Source organism: Vespa crabro, chromosome 15 (assembly GCF_910589235.1).
Source record: "Vespa crabro chromosome 15, iyVesCrab1.2, whole genome shotgun sequence".
In the NCBI taxonomy this organism is placed as follows: domain Eukaryota; kingdom Metazoa; phylum Arthropoda; class Insecta; order Hymenoptera; family Vespidae; genus Vespa; species Vespa crabro.
The window spans coordinates 3,618,115-3,640,614 of NC_060969.1; the positions used below are offsets into that span (position 1 = coordinate 3,618,115).

Consider the following 22,500-nt stretch of genomic DNA (forward strand, 5'->3'; position numbering starts at 1 on the left):
AGGTGTAGATGTGAGATTAGAGTAAATTCGGTGAGAACATTCTCTATTTCTCTTTCTCGCACATACGCACATACGTAAAGTGTAATAAAGAGTAAGAGAGAGAGAGAGAGAGAGAGAGAGAGAGAGAGAGATAACACATACAGACGATGTACACACATACATGTTCACTCTGAATAACTCTGAAATATTCATTTTCTCATATCGAAGAAGGTTTGCATCTGCTACCTGAAAGCCATGCAACGTTTACAGACTTCCTTAGATCCACAGCAGCCCTTATCCCCGCCCCTCTCCCCTCCACCAACATTCTCCATCTCAGTCCTCTCATCTCTCTTTCTCGTCATGGGGATACAACAGATTATACGGTAATGCTATAACCCTCGTCTCTAGACCGACTTTACCGTCTTGGTGTAAGACGTCAGACGGCGGCCTTGGGAGGTAGCTTCGCTTACCAATTAATCGAATTTTCGATGTCTACGGGCATCACCGGTGCTCCTCGAATTTTCTCTCTCTCTCTCTCTCTCTCTCTCTCTCTCTCTCTCTCTCTACCTCTAACTATTTATCTAGCTATCCATCCATCTATCTATCTATCTATCTATCTATCTATCTATCTATCTATCTATCTATCTATCTATCTATCTATCTATCTATCTATCTTACTCGCCCTGTTTAACTATTACTAACATATATATATGTACATAGATAATACACGTTAGAACAGACATAACTATATACATAGTTAATCATATCATTTAATATTAATATCGAATTATTAAAAAAAAAAAAAGAAAACGAGAGAAAGAAGGAAAAATGAAAAAAAGACGAAAAAAAGAGAGAAAGAGAGAGAAAGAGAGAGAGAGAGAGATTAGCTTCTGTTGAAAAGAAATTCTACCCTTACCTATAGTTAAAGGTAAATTTGACTTTTATGTATAAAAGGCTTTCTCGAATGAAAGCACACACATATACGCGCACACAAAGATATATATATATATATATAGAGAGAGAATGAATAAAGGGCTTAACAGATATACACACATACACAAAAATGTGGTATGTGTATGTATATGTATGTATATGTGTGTGTGTGTGTGAAAAAAAAAAAAAAGAAAAAGGGTGACATCGGCTACGATGGACGAGAAAGGAGAAAAGAGTATAAAAAGTGAAAACATTTATCCTATAGATTCGATCGAGAGTTGCCTCTGGCAAAATTCATTGTTTCTTTGTAAAAAATCGTCCAAATCTACTACGTTGACCGATTTCTATGTACTTGATACAATGATAAAAAGAGAGAAAGAAAGACAAAGAGAGAGAGAGAGAGAGAGAGAGAGGATAGAAATAGAGAGTGAGACAGGCAATGCTGTGGGAATAGTTGGTGTAATTTCGAAAGGTACTATCGACAGAATGACGATGGAGGTGACGGTGGAGGTGCTACTACTCTGACAAGTGCTACTGTAACTGGTATCTATATATAATACATATACACACACATATACATATATATATATATACATACACACACACACACACATTTAGTACTGGGTACAGACGACGACTAGCTGGCATTGTGAACGCACGTAACGAGGGGCAATTTTTGCCAGCTCGAACAATATGTCGCATTAGCGCATTGTACCAGCACCAGTTCGCGTGGCCTCTCGCGTTCCCTCGGGCGTACTCGACCTATGACCGACGACGATGTCATCCGACACGACGAGTACGACTATGACTACGACTACGACGACGATGACGACCACTACCACTATTACTATTACTACTACTACTACTACTACTACTACTACTACTACTACGATGACGACGATGACGACGACGACGACGACGACGACGACGACGACGACGACGACGACCATCACGCATCCCTCTCGTAATCGATGCTTCTCAATTTGCATTTTGCGCACGGCGAAAGGCCGGAACGACGACGAATGTCCCTAGCCTCTCTATTGCATATCTTCAACTGCATATCTGCATCTCCCTCCATCCCTGTCCCTTCTCCTTTCCTACCTATACTCATAATTATTATCTTTTCAATCTCTGAATAATCCAGCGAGCTTTGATATACTCTCGATATGAATTAATTTAAATAAAAGAAAGTACAATTTTACGTACTTTTAATTTATTGGCCCCTATTATAACTTGCTCATCTTCTTTTTTCTCTTTTACTTTTCTTTGTTTACTCTTTTTTTCTTTTTGTTGCTTTTATTTTTTTTTCTCTTTTTTTTCTTTTTTTTCTTTCTTTCTTACTTTCTTCTTCATACAGTCACAATCGTTTGGAGTACTTTTATCGAGTTTTCTTTTTCTTTCTAATCCTTATTAAAGCATAATCGAGCTAAGAACCGATTAAAATTTATCATAAATATTATATTCATCGTGAAGATTAAAGAAATTACACGTTTTTCGATAGCTCGACACGAACTAACGAAGGAAATTGGCGGTGAGAAATCGTTCAATCGGAAGAATGATATCCGTGTCGAAGGTAAACACTTGGCCAACGGAAGTACCAAAAGAGAGAAGTGCTATGAGCAAGAGAGTTAGAGAGTGAGAGAGAGAGAGAGAGAGAGAGAGAGAGAGAGAGAGAGTACGTAAACTAGGCTTAGCCTTCGTCAACGTAACCCGTTTTAGTGCGAAAACCACTCGAAAAACAATTGTACAACTGTGCTGAACAAACAATTTGTTCACGTGAACTTCATCAGAGTTCGAACTTATTTGTCTATGCAAATCGTCAATCAATGAGTCTACTCCGATTCTATTCATCTCTCTCTATCTATTTCGCTTTCTCTCTCTCTCTCTCTCTCTCTCTCTCTCTCTCTCCCTCTCCCACTGTTTTCTTGACTTTTTATCTCTTTTCATGAGCGAATTTCTTTTTTACGTGCGAGTTAAAAAAAAAAAAATTAGTAAGAATTTACTAATACGGCCTGTTTCTTTTTTCTGTCAAAAAAAAAAAAAAGAAAAAAAAAAGAAAAAAAAATTGTTTTCTCTTCCGCGTACGATACACTATTATTCTATCTTTTAACGTCCTCTTATCTAGCTTTTCGAGAGAAAAAAAAAAAGCAAAGAAAATAAATACATAACAGCCCTCTCTCTCTCTCTCTCTCTCTCTCTCTCTCTCTCTCTCTCTCTCTCCCTACTCCAGTATATAATATAGAAAGTAAAAAAGTAAAAGAAAAAAAAAAAAACAAGAGGATGAAGAAGAGAGAGAAAGAGAGAAAGAGAGAGAGAGATTAGATAACACTTACAAAAGTAACCATATTAAAAATTTTATATTATCAATATCATTATTATTTATGTGCTTATATGTCGTTATGTCAAATTATATTGATAAGGCTAAGAACATTTTTCCATCTCTATTTCCACTCCTCTCTCTTTCCTTCCTTGAATATATAATAAAAAAATAGAAAAGAAAAGGAAGAAGAACAAAAGGATCGAAACAAAGAGATTAGATAACATTTACTGAAATAACCATATTAATTTCTATATTATTACTAATATAATTATTATATCACGTGTATTTTATATCGAATTATATTGATAAACTAAGAATGTTTCTCTCTCTCTCTCTCTCTTTCTCTCTCTTTCAATATATAATAAAAAGTAAAAAAGGAAAAGAAGAAAAACAAAACGATAGATAGATAGATAGATAGATAGATAGATAGATAGAAAGAGGCACAGAGAGAGAGAGAGAGAGAGAGAGAGAGAGAGAGAGAGAGAGAGAGAGAGAATGGATTAAAAGGGGAAGGTAGATGATTAATTTCTTCGAGAGCACGTCAGGGACGTCGGCCGTAGGAAGTAACGAAACTGAATGTTGCATATTTTATATATGCGTTAACTCTCCTCCACGGTGAACTTTATTTCGAGCGAATTTCATTATGCCTTTCGTTTATTAGCCCCGTACAGTTAGGCCAACGAGACGGTTCCCTATCCCATGGGATATATCTCGTACCGGTATTACGCTCTTTGCTGCTGTATTTGCTGAAGGAGAACTACTTCTCCCTCTCTCTCTCTCCCTCCCTCCCTCTCTCTCTCTCTCTCTCTCTCTCTCTTTTTCTCTCTCTTTCTGTTTTTTTATCTTGCAATCTTACGATGTAACTGTAAAATTAAATACGAATAACTTCGAATAAACGAATTAAACTTCGGATTTATATTGCATTATATCAACGCGAATTAAGTTTGTTTTTATATTTCTCTTCTTCTTTTTTTTCTTATCGATTTGAATTAAAAAAAGGAAATATATATATATATATATATATTTAGGTATATAAATTAGTATATAAGATCTTTAGAAAATATAGCCTATCGCAAAATTATTTGGAATTTTGGTGAGTTTAAAATGAGCGATAGAATGTCTATGGCGTTGAAAATGGTGTTCAAAAAAAAAAAAAAGAAAAAAAAGAAAAGGAAGGCACCAAATCAAATGATAAAAAGAAAAGTATGCTATTCTAATTGTTTCTATCGTTACGAAAAATAAATGTTAATAAGCAATAATAAATTAATTGATCATGGAAAAAGAAAAAATACTTAAAATTCTTCTAAATAATTATCTGTCTATTTATCTATCCGTATATCTATTTATTTGCGATTAAAGAGAATTTTAGTTACGTGGGTTATAAATTGACAAATTAATTTGATTTTCTTCAATTAGTTGGTTCGAGATTAGATTGACCATTTCACGGACGTTAAGTGTTAACGTGCATGAACGAATTGTTTTGATTGTGTTAATTATCTTCATACGTGCTTACACGTGTATTTTGAGAGAGAGAAAGATATATATATATATATATATATATATATATATATATATATGTAGATATGTGAAATTTATATATATATATATTGGTACAACATTCGAAATGATACTTCCTAACAGCACATATTTAAACACTAATTAAGTACCCACAAAATAGAATCTGTTTGCTTGTCACATTTCGAGCAATACCACGAACATGGCTATCGAACTCAGCGTCACATTACTATTGTGTTAGATCTATGCTATTGTATGAGTAAGAGTGAGAGAGAGAGAGAACTGTCAGCATTGGCAAATCTATTTCGATACCAAATGTCGATTCTCGTTGACCAAACTATTGTTAATTAGAGCATTGAACGGAATTGAATGATCGATTATTTTTTAATTCTCTATAACCTTATTTTTTTATTTATTTAATGTATACATACATATATATACATATTTATATATATATATATATATATATATATATATATATATATATATATATATATATATATATAGAAATTAGAAAATTTCTAATTAACAAATATTAATATTTCGATAAGTTAATTAATATTTTATTTGATTAATTATTATCAAACAATATAAGCGTATCTAATTATTTAATTATAAACTAATAATGAACACATCAATTGATCTATCTAATTTTCTACAAGTGTGGGCCAAAAATTATAAAAATAATTATAAACGTCATTTATTCCATATTGAAATCTTTCATGGCTTGATATAAAAAAAAAGAGAAAAGTTTCTATGATTGTTCCAATGTAACCTTTGACCCACCTTAAGGAACTATCGGCACATCTAGGAACTTTCGGCTCAATTCTTTACTAACAAGACGAAAAGAAAGATAGATATAGAAGAATATATATATATATATATATATATATATATATATATATTAGGTTTAAAAAATGATCTGAATCAGTATCACACTGATAGTATGATATTGGTTAATATAATTAATAAATAAATATATTCGATCGTACTAAAACGATATCCACGATTCGTTTGTTTGATTTCTTCCATCTCGTTGTCATCTAAATACCATTCATTAAATTTGTCATTATGATTATACATTAAATTATCCCAAAATTTCATTCTATCCGTAAGATAATAATTTTTCTCTATCGTCACATAAACATCTTTTGAACCATTGAAAAGCATGTATTCATGATGATAACGATACGCCGGCCAATTGGGTGTACTCCAAGTACTCGGCACCCTGTAAATACGTAATAGCGATTAGGATCCAAGGATCATCTGGATTATAGTCGATCGAATGTTCTGCCAACGTTGATAACGTTGAACGTTAAGTTACATATATGGTTGAACTATATACATTCGTTCTATGCGTTCCTTCCGTATATCTATATACGTATGTATGTATATATGTATGTATATATTTATGTATGTGTGTATGTATGTACGTCAGTAATATAACGATAATAATATTCACGATCGATAATTAATTTCTCCTCTAATACGATCAAATTCTTATTATTATCTTATTATTTCTTTTTTTAACTTAATCATGATGACTCTTTTGACTTATTACTTTGTCAGAATTTTTTTTTATCGAACATCCAATTTTTTGTTCTCTGTCAATTATCTTTGCCTCGAATTAGAAAGAGAAGAAAAAAAAAAAAACAACAAGAAATAATCAATCGATAACAACGATTACGCTTATGGATTGATTAATTACTTTAACTAGAATTCATTTGGATTTTAATTATTTTAATTATGATCGTACTTTTGATCGATCAATTTCCTTTCAATTCGATCGTATTCGACCTAATTATTTCCTTTCATTTGTTTTTGTGTTGAGAAAAGAATAACGAAAAAAAAAAAAAAAAAAAAAAAAAAAAATAATGACGAAAACAATAACTATACACTTTTGTAAGATTAATTTCTTCGAATTGATATCGATTCTAATTATTCTTAGATTTTCAATTCTTACGATTAAATCGAATATAAATTTCTTACCCTGTTCTCATAAAATGCGACCATAATTCCGTCATTATATTGATCATGGTATTATCGCTCTCAGTATTTAACGGTATCAATGATTCATACTCTTTGTTCAACATAGGAAAGAAATAATTAAGTTCGTCCCCATGATTGACACCTATCAAAATAGATCTTGTCAATTGCGTTAAATTACGTACGCATCTATAAGAGAAAAAAAGAAAAAAAAAAGAAAGAAAGAAAAACCGAAAATATTTTTTATGCGAATACATAATAGAACACTTTTACCGTAAGATACTCGAGTGCCATTTTTCAATCTGCTACTAAATGTGCCGGAATAAGCGAAACAATAGAAAAATAAATTCGATTTCATGACTTTCGATAAATATTCAACAGTTTTATACGTCGACCATGTGATTAGACCGTCACCTGTCATCTGAAAATTAAAAGAGGTAATATTTGGAAAAAAAAAAAGAAAAAAAAAAAAGAAATAATAATAATAATAATAATAATAATAAAGCGATACGTAGATATAAGCATATGTTTGTTTTTTGTTTTTTTTTTTTTTTTTTATTTTATAATTTCTCTTATTTTCATATCTTCACGATAACTCCTTTTCGAGACTTGGATTAATTTTCTTTTTTCTTTTACTTTTTCTTTTACTTTTTCTTTTTCTTTTTTTTATTTTTTTCTTCCTGCAAATCGTAAGAACTACAAGTGTCGAAACTTTTGGGCCCATCGTATATTTAACATAAAAAGTTTACTTGATTAGAATGTAATTACGTTTAAATAAATAAATAAATAAAATAGGCAAACGATTTTTTCGATAAATCTAATGTTTTTATATACTCACCTTAGTGATATTCTTTAATAGAGTGTTAGTACCGTTCTCGCCGAAATAAAAATCTTTTATGGCTCTCGTAAAATTATCCACATTGTTAATAACATCCTGAACTTCTAAAAATCCTGGTAATAACGTATCGAAATTATTCATAAAAGTCATCACTTTCTTCGAATCGCCGTGAAAATCTGAATAAAAATAAAAGGAAAAGACAATAAAAAAAAAAAAAAAAAAAAAAAAAATAATAATAAATAATATCAAAGGTCAAAAGTAATAAAAATTGCGAGAATTATGTTTTCGTCATTAAAGTTATATTATATTAGAAAGACGTCTATACGAGGGTCAAGTTCGACTAATTTATATATATATATATATATATATATATATATATATATATATATATGTACATAATGAAATCATATTTTTTTATTATTGTTAATTGATTCAGCTCGTAATTCTTTGTGAAAAAAAAAATATATATATATATATATATATATTGATATTAACGTACTTAAGTCGAAGAAACAAATTTTAATTGAAATATTGTCAAGAAACAATTTACAGATTTATTACATTAATGAATAAATAATAATACATTGTAATATTATTTATAAGTAAAAGATAATGATTTTGTTTCTTAGAAATATTTAAATTAAAATACTTTGATAAATAATATAATTAAATTATAAAATATAATAAATAAAATGATAAATAATTAATTAATTGAAATATTTCAATTGAAATTTAAAGAAATTTAAATTAAATCCCTTTAACGCTAATAATCCATGTGCATTCTAATTGCGATTCATCCTATTTCTTTTCTTTTTCTTTCTTTTTTTTTTTTTCTTTTCTTTTTTTTTAAGTGACGGACATCTTCGGGTCGCCGCGAGGGCCATTTTAACAACCCCTTTGCTTTTTTAGAGATTTCATTCGAAAGTCAAATTGAATTCGTACTTATTAATCTACCGAGATAATTATAAAAAAACACGTGAAGAATTCAGTTTCAGTAATAATAGTAATAATAAAAATAAGAAAAGGAAGAAACATAAAATAGAAATAGAAATAGAAATGGAAAAAGAAGGAGAAGAAGAAGAAGAAGAAGAAGAAGAAGAAGTTTTACCAAATGTCTTGAGTAAACCTTCATCCTGGACGACTCCTATTATACAGGGTATGTCGCGAAAAAGTTGTTTTTTTATAATTTCCATAGGATACATCGTTAAAATGGCGTCACTGGATTCTTCCTCAATTGTTGGTCCAAAAAAGCAATATTCATACTTATGTTGGAAATACTAAAAACGAGCATATAATAATTATATTAGAAAAATATAATCAGTATCAAGATTAATCGTCATGTCATTAGTACTCCGACATTTTAACACGTTCACTTTTAAATATATATATATATATATATATATATATATATATATATATATATATATATATGTATATACATTTATGATCCGTTTATATATATAAAAAAAAAAGAAAGAAAGAAAAAAAAATATTCATTGTTATAAAATTAAAACTTCGTAATTTATCAATTAAAGATCATTAGAAATGAATAAATCTTAACATATCATTATTAATTCGTACAAATAAACGTGTTCATTCGTTGATACCAATGACAATTGGATAATAATGAAAGATGAAATTTTTTTTACGATATAGGAAAGATCCATTAAAATCTTGTTGGCATCCAATGATCTCATACAATCAATTATTTCTTGATCGTAATTAATAAAGATATTATTGTAATTTTCATAAATATATTTCTCTTTAAGATTATCATTAATCTCGGTAACATTATCATCAAACGTTGTATTGAATTTTTTCAAACAACCAAGATCATCGGCCATGTTCTTCGATATTTTTCTAATAATATGTTTTGGATGTACTGCCCAAGTCGCCAATGCAGAACCACTGAGTAATATATATTTATCAAAAAGACCTTCAGTTTTCTTCGATAAAGTTAAAATATGTACCGCTGCTGCACCAGCGCTTTGTCCCATCAATGTAACAGAATTACGATCACCGCCAAAACTTTCAATGTTTTCTTTCACCCATTTCAAGGCCATCGTTATGTCCTTCAATCCATAATTACCAGGCGAGGCACAACTGGCCAAACTAAAAAATCCTAAAACAAGATATTCAACTTTTGAAAATCTTAAATCATTAATTATCTTAATGACCTTTAATATCTTTTCTCCTTTTTTCTCTTTTTTCTATATTTTTTTTTCTTTCTTTTTTCTTTTTTTTCTTCTTTTTCAGAAGACAGAACGGTTGAAAAGTTCTTAAGCGATGTTAAAAGTAAAATTATACTTCTTTTCTTTTACTTTTTCTTTTCGCCTTTTCTTCTTTTTTTTAGATCGACAAACCACAAGTTCAGCTTTTGCAAAACTGCATGGCCCAACTAAAAAGCCCGAATAATAGCCTCACGAAATGGGAGTAAATTGATTTAAAAAAAAAAAAACCTAAGAACTTTTGAACCCTCCTTTCCCCATCCTACTCCCTCCTGAAACTTTTGTCTAACTCCTTCTGAAAAAAGAAAAACTTTCAATTTCTATCACGTATTCATGGATCATTACCTAAAGGACCCAATCGATAATTTAAGACGACTAGTATAACTTGCTGATCGGCCCAATAAGTCGCCGAGAAGATTGTACTATTGTTGCTACCTATATTAAATGCTCCACCATGAATAAATACCAATACAGGATGTTTAGTATTTTCTTCCTGACGTTGATTCTATAATCATCGAAAATAATTGTATAAACTTTTAGCATTGTAAATATGGCATTGTAAAAGAAACGTGTAATCATAAATATTTATTATCTATAAATATAAAAATATTTATAGACATGATACATATATATATACATACATACACACACACACACATATATATGTATATATATATATATATATATATATATATATATATTTATATGCGTACGATACGTATATGTGTATTATATACGATGCTCAGAGAGATGTATCGTTAAGTGGCTAAATATGTGGCGAATGACAGCATTGCCAACCTTGACTCGTTTACATTTAATTAAATCACGTGATAATACAACCTTGGGGCTTAATCAAGCTCGTGTTCCATTTTCGAAAGAGCCGGAAAATTTGTTTTCGGTACGGTGCACTTGGAAACAAATTTTGTCGACGGACCCTATTCATGATATTTGTGTAAACACGGACTTTAAACCACGTTAGTTTGAAATAAAACGATTTTCAACGGAGTACACCTAGCCCAGGCAACGAGTGATATTGAAATCGATCCGTCCGTATTCATGCTTTCATGATTGATGATCGGATACTTGTGAACAATTCAAGAGATCTATGCAATTTTTCTTGTTGTTGTTATTGTATCTCGTTGTTGTTATGGTTGTGTTGTTGTTGCTGTTGTTGTTGTTGTTATTATTATAGTAGTAATAGTAGTAATAGTAGTAATAGTAGTAGTAATACTTGTAATAATTGCTGTTCTTATTCTCGTCGTTGTATTTTTTTTTTTTCTTTTTATTTTCCCACGTTTATATAAATATATATATATATATATTTTTTTTTCTCTCTATTCTCTATTTTTAAACACTTAGATAAGAATTGACGTATGCATTTCAAAGATCCACATATTTTTTTTTTTTTTGATTTTGTTTCGTACTTCTATTTTTTTTTTTTTTTTTTTTTTTGTAATATTACCGCTGGCACGTAGACGTTCAGATAAAGACAATCCTCCGAGCCAATTATCGTGTTAAATTCGATGAGTTGTAGGCACGGCATAGTATCATATTTAGCTTCTAATTCGTCCCATGTATTATTCCAAGCTCTTGGTTCCTAGAAAAGAATAATATATCATTGACGGAATAATGCGCAATTAATTTTTATTTATGTTTAATCCACGTTGATATGATTTTTTTTTTTACGATATCCTATGGTAGATATATTGCGTATAATTATAAATAAGAATTATTTTTTATTTATTAAAATATTTCTATCAGAAGTAATCCGTATTTGATTAATCATTTATTTGCTAAATTATTAGACTATTTCCGTCTAAAGACAATTATTATTTTTTTACTTGTAATGTATACATATATATATATATATATATATATATATATATATATATATATATATACATAACAATATATAAATAGATACATAACAAAAAGAAATTACCTATTTGACAGTTCTTTTTTTAAATCATTTATCATTAATCACCTGTTATCTTTTTTCCACGTACAACATAGATACATATACACTGGGTATACTTTAAACAAGATTTATCTATTAGAAAGTTTCTCTATTATCAATCAAAAAATTCGTCTGTTATCAATTAATTATTTTTTTTTTCAACCAAACTAATCTCTCTCTCTCTCTCTCTCTCTCTCTCTCTCTCTTATAAATATACAGTTACTATTTTTTCATTGGCTACGAAAATTTTATATAAAACGGTTATACTTCAAACAAAAATATGCACATTAATTTGCTTGAAAATTTTTATCGAAAAAACATAATCTCAATTATATATTTTAATTATCTATTATCTTTTCTTTTTTATCCCCTTACCAGACGTAATAATCTCTTTTATAAATGTACAAGTTACAATTTTTTCATTGACCAATGAAAACTTTAATATAAATTTATTATACCTAAAAACAAAATTATCCTATCCTTATTATAGTTACTATCGTAAATTAATCATTTATAAAATTTGAACAATATATTTTATATATTCAATTGGATTTATAAATTGTCATAATGAAATAATTCGTAATACATACACGAAATCTTAGATCACCAATCGGTGGTTCCGCATACGGTATACCAAGAAAAGTGGCAATGTTTAATCCAAGCGAACTCTTCGTCCATTTTCCAACGATCGATCCAAACTTCGTCTCGATCATAGGAGATCTATCGATATTTTCAAAATCGATAGCGAGTATCACCGTTAAAAATAATAATAAAATGGCAAATCCTTCGGGCAACATTATATAAAAATTAAAAATCTAATATGGAGATATATACGACAACGTATCGTTCCGTTATGTTCGTAGCGAATGAACAAGATCATACCGACTGAGTGAAACAAAATGGATGGAAACATCGAAACTTTTAATTACGTAACATAATACTAGAATCAGAGCAAGCAACGTGCGCATAAACAGACTGCGCAGGAATGATGATGATCGTATTCGTTTTCGAGTTTTCCACTATGGAAAAAAAAAAAAATATATATATATATATATGTATATATATTTATATATATAAATGCCGGAGTTAATATCCCGAGCGTAGGGGTTAAAGGTCCTTGATAGGTTCCCCGACTTCTCCGACGGTATCCGTCGATTGCGTTATAGTTTCACACGTTTCTCTCGAGATACGAGAACCCTTAACTCGAAATAAATCAAACGAAGGCTTGCTATTTCTTATTTTTGTTTTTTCTCTTTTTTTTTTTTTTTTTTTTTTTTCTTTGTTTATCAAATATATAAATCATACGATAGGAATTCATAATACCAAATTGAAAGTTTCCTTATGGCTTTACGATTTTCTTTATAACACTTAATAATGTCGTTCAAATGTCAGACGTTACATCGTTCAAACGTTCTTTATCTATACGATTGATCTTAATTTCTCGTAAGCGTATAACGTACATATGTACGTACGTTAAAAAAGATATTACAAAGGTTTTAAACGATCGTATGATTCTCTATTAAAGAAGAGAACAAACCTGTTATCCGTGTATCCTACGTCGTTGACGTTTGACGTTTTAATGTATATCACTTGTGACACATATATATTCTCTCAATATTTACTATGTCTCTTCTACGATACATACGTTCGATATAATCATTTTACGTGTTGATTCGGAATTTTGATTGTATATATGATTGATATATATATATGAAGCGATCGAAAATCTCCTCTTGTTTCCCTCCCCCTACCTCACCTTAACGTCCACGAGTATAATATTCTTTTATATTCTGTACAATTAAGATCAGAAGTTTGTGCCCGGAAATAATAACCGACCTATTTGGCCGAAATGTCAAAGTACATTGGCTCAATCTTTTGCTCGAAACGATAATTTGTGTATATGTGTGCGTGCGTGTGTGTGTGTGTGTGTGTGTGTGTGTGTGTTTCCTTTATTTAGACATAATGGATGACAACTACTAATGCTATACATATAACAAATACGATAAAGAAAAAGAAACATTAAAATTGTAATTGATAAAATGGGATAGAATGATGAAAACATTGACATAAACGTTTCAACGATTTTCTTCATTGTGTAATTGACCGTGAATTATATCTAATATTATAAATGTCATCATAAAATTAAATGTGTATGTTCTACGATCATTCCATTAAAATCCTAGATTAAATATTTATAGACTTTGATAACGATATTGTTAAATGTTCTGATAAGGAAATATGATGAAAAAATTCTCCTTTCTTGTCATTGTAATACATATAAGTCTTTACATAGTATATATAAATCGTTTTGTTCAAGTCGTATAATCTCTCTCTCTCTCTTGTTTACTACATTGTTTAATGTCGTATTCCTGGAAAATAACAAGCAGGAAGAGATAACGTAAGACATTTAAATTTATGTAGACATTTAAATTCGACAAAACGATGATAAGCAATATATTTGTTGTTATCTTTATTATTTATTTTTTTTTCCTCTAACGTATATGCAATTTTCAAAAACGAACACGTTTTGTGTAATAATGTATGAATACTTTCAAACATAAAAAAAAAAAGAAAAACAAAAAACAAAAAAATTTTAAACGGTGTTTAACAAAACGTCAACAAATTAAAATAATCAAATATTTACGTGCCTACAATTTATAAAATATGTTGACGCATATACATATGTACATATATAAATCCATATAAATCTAATTTTAATGCTAATGAATTATATCAACGTTCAATACATAATATATATATATATATATATATATATATTGTATGTTTTATTATATATTCAACTTTTTTTTAATCATTCATAATTTAATCCGATTTGAACTTCTCTTCGATACGATCCGATTCAATTATTATCATAAAATTACAGGTGCATAAATTACAGATGATAATTTCCAAGTGTGAAAATCGTCTTGAAACAAAATAACCGAATGTTTTCTTTTTTCTTTTTTTACTTCTGTTTTTTTTCTTTTCTTCGCTTGTTAAAAAAAAAAAAAAAAAAAAAAAACTGTACACAAAAGTCGTATGGTACGAAAAAATTCGTAATATAACAGTAATCATTTTTTTTCTAGCCGAAGGACAATATAAGACAATAGCTCAATTGAATTTTTTTTATTTGAAATCATATTTTTTTAATCGCACAGACGAATACAACTTGACATTCACTATAAAAAAAAAAAATATTAACCAATGTGTGTCGTTAAATTATTACTTCAAAAAATATTTCACAGTTATATCATCTTATATACGAAGGGAAAAGTCTTTCGTGTTTTTGATCTTTCTATTTTTTACGTTGGAAATTATTAATAGATCTTTTATTACTAATTTTAAATAAACAAATTAAAATTTTCATAATTATAATGAAAATTTTCATGATTTCATTGTGTTTATGTCCTCATTACGAAAGAAAAGAAAAATATTCAATTTAAAAAATTATTAACAAAATCCATTTTATTATAACAATATTATTGGAATGTTTAAATAAATAAAGGACAAATTATACTTGAAAATGGTGTTTGAATCAAGTCTCTACGATTTTTCGTTCAGAAGATATCGTCTTCGAAAGATTTTCATTCATAATTTATATGTTACAGCTGTTCGTAGTAACGTTAGTAGTAGTAGTAGTAAATTCTTGAAATTTATATAGGTCAGTGTGTCACTACCTTAAATTGAATGAAATTATGTAGGTCAGTGTGTCAACGTAAACGCCTTCCATTTATGTGGAAATATCTCAGGAACTATAAATCGTAGAGACTTGAATCGGGTATCATTTTAAAGAGCAAAATCGTCTCTAATTGTTAAACATATTGTTAATAAATAATTAACAATTTGTTATAAACAATTTGTCATGAACAAATCCTTACGCACTAGAATCATCTGATTTTGTCGGGAAAAGAAAATAAAAAAAAAAAGAAACATTCAAATTCCAAATAATTTATAAAAAAAATTACATAAATTAATTAATAATTAATAAACAAATTATTTTTTTATATTATCAATGGTAACGTTCATCAATTGTGCATGAGAATATCTCAGGAACTATAAATCGTAGAATCTTGAATCGGGTATCATTTTAAAGGGCAAAATCGTCTCTAATTTTTCAACATATTGTTAATAAATAATTAACAATTTGTTATAAACAATTTGTCATGAACAAATCCTTACGCACTAGAATCATCTGATTTTGTCGGGAAAAGAAAATAAAAAAAAAAAGAAACATTCAAATTCCAAATAATTTATAAAAAAAATTACATAAATTAATTAATAATTAATAAACAAATTATTTTTTTATATTATCAATGGTAACGTTCATCAATTGTGCATGAGAATATCTCAGGAACTATAAATCGTAGAATCTTGAATCGGGTATCATTTTAAAGGGCAAAATCGTCTCTAATTTTTCAACATATTGTTAATAAATAATTAACAATTTGTTATAAACAATTTGTCATGAAAAAATCCTTACTTACTAGAATCATCTGATTTTGTCGGGGAAAAAAAAATATTCAAATTCCAAATGATTTATAAAAAATTACATAAATTAATTAACAATTAATAAACAAATTACTTTTTTATATTATCAATGTTAACGTTCATCAATTGTGCATGAGAATATCTCAGGAACTATAAATCGTAGAATCTTGAATCGGGTATCATTTTAAAGGGCAAAATCGTCTCTAATTTTTCAACATATTGTTAATAAATAATTAACAATTTGTTATAAACAATTTGTCATGAAAAAATCCTTACTTACTAGAATCATCTGATTTAGTCGGGGAAAAAAAAATATTCAAATTCCAAATGATTTATAAAAAATTACATAAATTAATTAATAATTAATAAACAAATTACTCCATTAAACGCATATTTCAATTGTGTGGGAATATTTCTAAAAGTAAAAATTTTTAATACTTGAAACAAATACGCTAAGTAAATGCATTATAAGCATTTATTCTGCGTTTACTATATGCTTATTTTGCGCTTACGTTGCACTTAGCTTTCACTTATCTTACGCTTAGCTTATATCATTATACGTAAACTGGTATTTGATAATTTAAAAAATCCACTCTCTTACTATCAATATTTATCTTTCTACGTGGTTGCATATCAATATATAAACTAAAATAATAATTATTTCGGTATACACGGATTAATACTGTTTTTTTTCTTTTATAAAGTACGTCAAACTGCATTGACTAATGCAATAAAAAGTATATGACACCATTACAAAAAAAAAAAAAAGAAAAAAGAAAAAAGAAAAAAATTATCACTGTCACACATACGAGAACATTTTTTATCTTCTCTACGAAATTAGAAAACTTTAATTGGAAAGATCTTTTTTAAAATTTGCATTAAAGCGTAAATATTTCAGTTGAAAGTCTTGAACAAAAAAAAAATTTCATGACTCACTCTATATATATATATATATATATATCACTCTATATATATATATATATATATGTATATACATATGTGTATATAGATTACTACTAACTTAAAAGGGTGCCAGTAATACGGTCGGTACCATGACAAAGGATCTGCTTCTGCCAACGGAAGTCCTAACAATTTCCTGACAAGGAGCTTCCCCTGAGAATTTCCGGTCCGTTTCCACGAGAAATCTCTACATCAGCATCGCGAGTTACGCCTTGTTTACCGAGCCGTTTATATCTCTTCTTGGCATTAGTTATGCCTTCTTCTTCGATTCTAATTCCCCTTTATTCCATTTCCCCTACCTCCTTTATCCCCTTCTTACCTTCTTATTACTTTTCCCCCTTTTGCGATTACGAAAGTTAGATAATTAAACGATATTTCCTTTTGAAAGATTTAATACAATTTACTTCTTTGATCTAGATATTAAATGAATAACATTTAATTGAAATGATTTTATATTTTCAAACGTAGATAAAATTCTGATAAAAGTGAAAACAATGTTTGATTGGCGCCACGTATATAACGTTCAAACTTATGATATTTCGAACGTGAATGATTTCGACGAAGTGAAAGCTATATTTGATGAGCATATTTATATTTTCAATTTGTATGTCGAACGAACAAATCTGATTGAAACGTTGAAAAAACAATTTTGAGAAGAAACGCGTTTCGACGTTCGTGACGATATTTTAAATGAAAAATACTGATAAAATATGAAACAACGTTATATCAGTTTTATCATTCTTCGGTCTTAATGTGCGATAAGACGACGGATAAAAAAAAAAAAGAAAAAGAAAAAAAGAAAAGAAAGAAAAAGGAAGAAACGAAAAGAAAAGAAAAAGAGAGGAAAATAAAAGGAAGAAGGAAGCACGATTCGAAAGAAGGAAAACAAAAAAGGAAGAAGAAGAAGAAGAAGAAGAAGAAAGAGGAAAAGAACGACGATAGAGGAAACGCACTCGAAAACAATAGTCGGATGTAAAATCTCGCATGATCAGCTGCATTTTGCAGCAGAATCTCCTAGGAACGAGTGGAAGTATGAAAATGCGTCGTTGCGCACGTTCGAAAATCTTTTGCCGGGATCCTTGTTGAGGTTTTATTTTTATGGGATTTCTTAAAAAAAAAAAAAAAAAAAAAAAAAAAGAAAAAAAAAGAAAATCAGAAGAAACGAATAGAAAATTTCGATGTCATGGAAGAAAAGTGTTCGATCGAATGAGAATAAAACTCATAAGAATTTTCTTTCTTGTTCTTTTTTTCTTTTTTCTCTTTTTTTTTTTTTTTTTTTTTTTTTTTTTTTGTTTTTTTCTTTACTTCACGCGGATTAATCTTCTCGAAGGATGGAAGAATAATTAATGAAAATAAAACAAAAAAATTGTAAAAAATAAAAAGAAAAAAGAAACGAGTTGGAAGTCACGATGATCACACCAAAGAAAATTGTGATCTAACGAAAAATCATATAAATAATATTTATCTATAAGATACGGTTTATGATTGTATAGCAATTCAAAAACATACTCGTAGACTCGAATATATTTCCTTGGTCGCGTTAAATGCTCGAGCTGCGTCAGATTACGAGACTATTTGTCGCGGTCGACTAAGTGCGAGTCGTCGTATGGGCTATACATCACGGGAAACTGTAAAAGGAGAAATAAGAGAGGTAAAGAGAGAGAGAGAGAGAGAGAGAGAAAGAGAGAACATCCTCCTTGGATAACGAATTGCAGTCGAGTATGTCCTCTTTACTCTCTCATATTACGTACTTTATTTCTACTCTTAATCTCTACTTTCTACAATATTTCCTTTCCTTTAATAATAATAATAATAAACATCTCTCATATATATCTTTCATATACAAACAAATATCAAATAAATTTTGCAAAGATAAATGAATAATTATTTTCATTATAATTTAGTTAAACGTCCACAGACTTTTTATATATTTATTAAATTTCCTCGATATATTTAAATGAATATTGTTGTTTGATATTATGATTGAAAAAAAAAATATTCATCAGTTTACTTTTATATCCTTAAATATATTTCATACTTTAATATACTATAAGCGATAAATGATATTACTTTTACAATAATATATATAACATAACATAATTTATATTATATCATAACAATATAATCTCTATATTGTATAATAATAATTAATACATATTAATGGTATACCATTTATAACTAATATCATATTTAACACATGATATTATTTTAATGTAAAAATGAAACGAGATGAAGTCCATGAGAAACGGAGTTAAAGTTTCTGAAGGGAAAAAGAAAGAGAAAGAAAATTTTGTTCTAATTTCGAGGAGGATGGAGAATAAAATAAAATTAAAAAAAAAAAAAATATAGAAAAGAGAGAGAGAGAGAGAGAGAAAGAAAAAAAAGAAGAGGAAAAAAAGAGTATGACTATCCGTCCCTCCTTTTTTCTTCTCCTTCTCTCTACCTTCTTCTTTTTAGCAATTTTCTATCCTTCTCTTACCAACGGTTAACATAGCTATAAAGGGCTAGGAGAAAACACGGCACAGGGTTCTCTCCTAACGCGAGAAAGCACTGCGCCGCTGGTGATGCATTGCCCCGGGAGATTAATGCATCGTGGGCCACAGTTTGTTAGAGTGAATAACGACCGTCTGCAATAATGATATTGCCATTAACCTGTCCGCGGGAATTTCGTTTTCGCGGTTCGCCCACGAACCATATCGAACTCTCTCTCTCTCTCTCTCCCTCTTTCTCTCTTTCTCTATCTCTGTCTCTCTGTTTCTCTCTCTCTCTCTCTCTCTTTCTCTTTCTCGTTCTATTTATCCTATGAATAGTAAAAATCGATTGGCTACGAATTTTCAAACTTGAAAAAGATTCAAAAAGAAGTCTTACCTTGAAAGTCTTTACTTTTAACGAAGAAGAAAGAAAGAAAGAAAGGAAGAAAGAAAAATTGTCGGCTCACGATGAATGAATAAAGTTAAGTGTAAATTCGATCTTCGATTTTTATCCTTTTTCATCTTTTCATTTTCTTTTATTTATTTTTATTTATTTCGTTCTTCCTTTTTTTCTTTTTCTCTCTTTTTTCCTTTTCTTTCTTAAAGGATTCGATTGCGAGCTAACTCTCTCTCTCTCTCTCTCTCTCTCTCTCTCTCTCTCTCTCTCTCTCTCTCTCTCTCTCCCTCTCTCTCTCTTTCTCTTTCTCTTCTTTCAGGATTCGTTCGATGAAGGTAAAAGGGACTAAGGTACGAATAGAAATCGTAATATCCATTAACTCACTAACATATATATATATATACAAAACACACACACACACATATACATATATATATATATGTATCTGTATGTGTGTGCACAGGTTAGTATATGCTATATGTCGTAACAAGAAAAGGATATGATCGTACGATGGTAACCGTGGACATTGCTATGTCGTATTTCGATCAGTGGTATTAAAGATCGCTAACTGATGTTGAAGGATCTATCGAAAGAGAAAGAAAGAAAGAGACAGAGCGAGAAAGAGAGAAAGAGAAATAGGTTGCCTTCGATCAATTCGTTGAGAATGACCGTATCATTATCCTTGCGAAAAGGAAGAGGTAATAACGGAAGAGATCGATTGACTATCTCTCTCTTTCCCTCTCTCTCTCTCTTTCTCTCTCTCTCAATTTCTATCTCTCTTTTTCTCTGATTTCTTTTCTTTCATTTTTTTTCTCTTGTTCCTGTTGTTCCTGTTGTTGTTGTTATTGTTGTTGTTGTTGTTGTTGTTGTTGTTGTTGTTGTTGTTACGAGCTATGAATCATTATTGAAGAAGGAGAATCGTTCAGAAGAAAAGGAGGAGGAAAAAAGATTGAAAGGAACACGTGAGTGGACGACGTAACGTTTGAAAAGAAAAAACCAATGCCTTTTGACTTCTCTTTGCCTTCTTCGTTTCGTTTACTCTCAACAGACTATGATATCTCTCTCTCTCTCTCTCTCTCTCTCTCTCTCTCTCTCTCTCTCTATCTCTATCTCTCTCTGTCTCTCTCAATCTATCTATCGATCTTGCTCTCTTTCCCTTTCTCTCGCTCTTTCATTCTTGGAACGATCACTAGGGTGTACTAACACGCTAATCAAGTATTTACTATTCTATTACTACAATACCACGAATCCTTCCTTCTCCTCCTCCTCCTCCTCCTCCTCCTCCTCCTCCTCCCCTTCCTCTTCCTCAGCCTCCAAGTTCTCATTCTCCTTCTCTTTCTTCTCCTCATTAACACTTTCCTCAGCTAACTCGATCTAATCTTAAATGGCGAGATCAAAATAGGATTATACGCTAGAAATGGTACATATATATATATATATGTAACTCTATATAATTATATTAAATTTATCATCGTTAATTATCCACTTTATTTAACATATACGAATATAAAAGGAAAAGAAAAGTTTTAATTAAAAAAAGAAAAAGAAAAAAAATACTTTTTGTTTTACTTTTTTTTTTTTTTTTTTTTTTTTTTTATTATTTAATCAGAGGATAAATAAGATATATTAATGGATAGATAGATAGATCAATGAAAAGAGATAGAGAAAGAAAAAAAGAGATATAAGATATTTATTAATAATAATAATAATAATAATAATAATAATAGTAATAATAATAATAATAATAATCTTTCTTTCTCTTTTTCTTTTTCCTTAAGAATTTCTTAATATTAATCATAATAATATTATCGACGATCAATGATAATAATAATAATGATAATCGTTTCTTTTTCCCTTTCCTCTTTTCTTTCTTTTTTTGCTTTTTTTTTTTTTCCCCTTAACAATTTACAAAGATCAATCGAATGCAATGAGATATTATATTATCGGATAAAATTTAACGAAATCTCCGATCTGAATAATGTTAAGGAACGTTTTATCTAAATAATTTATTAAAATCGCGCGATTCATGATATAAGGAAAAAATTGTCGAATTTTTGATAAAACTCAAACTCGAAGTAAAAATTCATACATGAAATGGTGTTGGTCCAACCAACGAATGTGCAAGTCTATAGAGAAAGTTTGAAATATTTTACCATAGCTAGAACTTTTGATTTCGGAATTTTCCAAAGTCGTTTCTGACTTTTAACTAAAGAAGAAGATGAAGAAAAGGAAGGAGAACAAAAAGAAGAAGAAGAGGAAGAAAAATGAAAAAGAAGAATGTAATGTAGTCGCTGATCGTGGAAAAAGGTTGAAGGGAAAAGGGTTAGAGAGGAAAAAAGATAGGATGGATCAAACTCGCGTGTCTTTGCATCGAGAAATATCTTTTTCGTGAAAAATATCTCGTGCGGAAGAATCGATCATGCTTGCA

General features: G+C 29.3%; 2 protein-coding genes across 11 annotated transcripts in view; one reads left to right on the top strand and one right to left on the bottom strand.

Annotated features, from left to right (window-relative positions):
* Positions 1 to 22,500, top strand: part of LOC124429291 (polypyrimidine tract-binding protein 1) — a 422,552-nt gene that overhangs the window by 40,441 nt on the left and 359,611 nt on the right. The window lies entirely within an intron of this gene.
* Positions 5,289 to 13,496, bottom strand: LOC124429294 (venom carboxylesterase-6-like). Of its 3 annotated transcripts, XM_046974384.1 has the most exons (10): positions 13,294 to 13,495; positions 12,347 to 12,476; positions 11,262 to 11,396; positions 10,145 to 10,304; positions 9,221 to 9,693; positions 8,680 to 8,848; positions 7,572 to 7,747; positions 7,007 to 7,154; positions 6,737 to 6,878; positions 5,289 to 5,975 (listed from the first exon to the last, which is right to left on the bottom strand). In XM_046974384.1, exons 2-10 carry the CDS (start codon positions 12,467 to 12,469, stop codon positions 5,681 to 5,683), a joined length of 1,821 nt encoding a protein of 606 aa, XP_046830340.1. In that variant the 5' UTR covers positions 12,470 to 12,476; positions 13,294 to 13,495; the 3' UTR covers positions 5,289 to 5,680. The 3 variants fall into 3 exon arrangements, with proteins under 3 accessions (XP_046830340.1, XP_046830341.1, XP_046830339.1); XM_046974385.1 differs by lacking the exon at positions 12,347 to 12,476 and having other exon boundaries at positions 13,294 to 13,496; XM_046974383.1 differs by lacking the exon at positions 13,294 to 13,495 and having other exon boundaries at positions 12,347 to 12,752.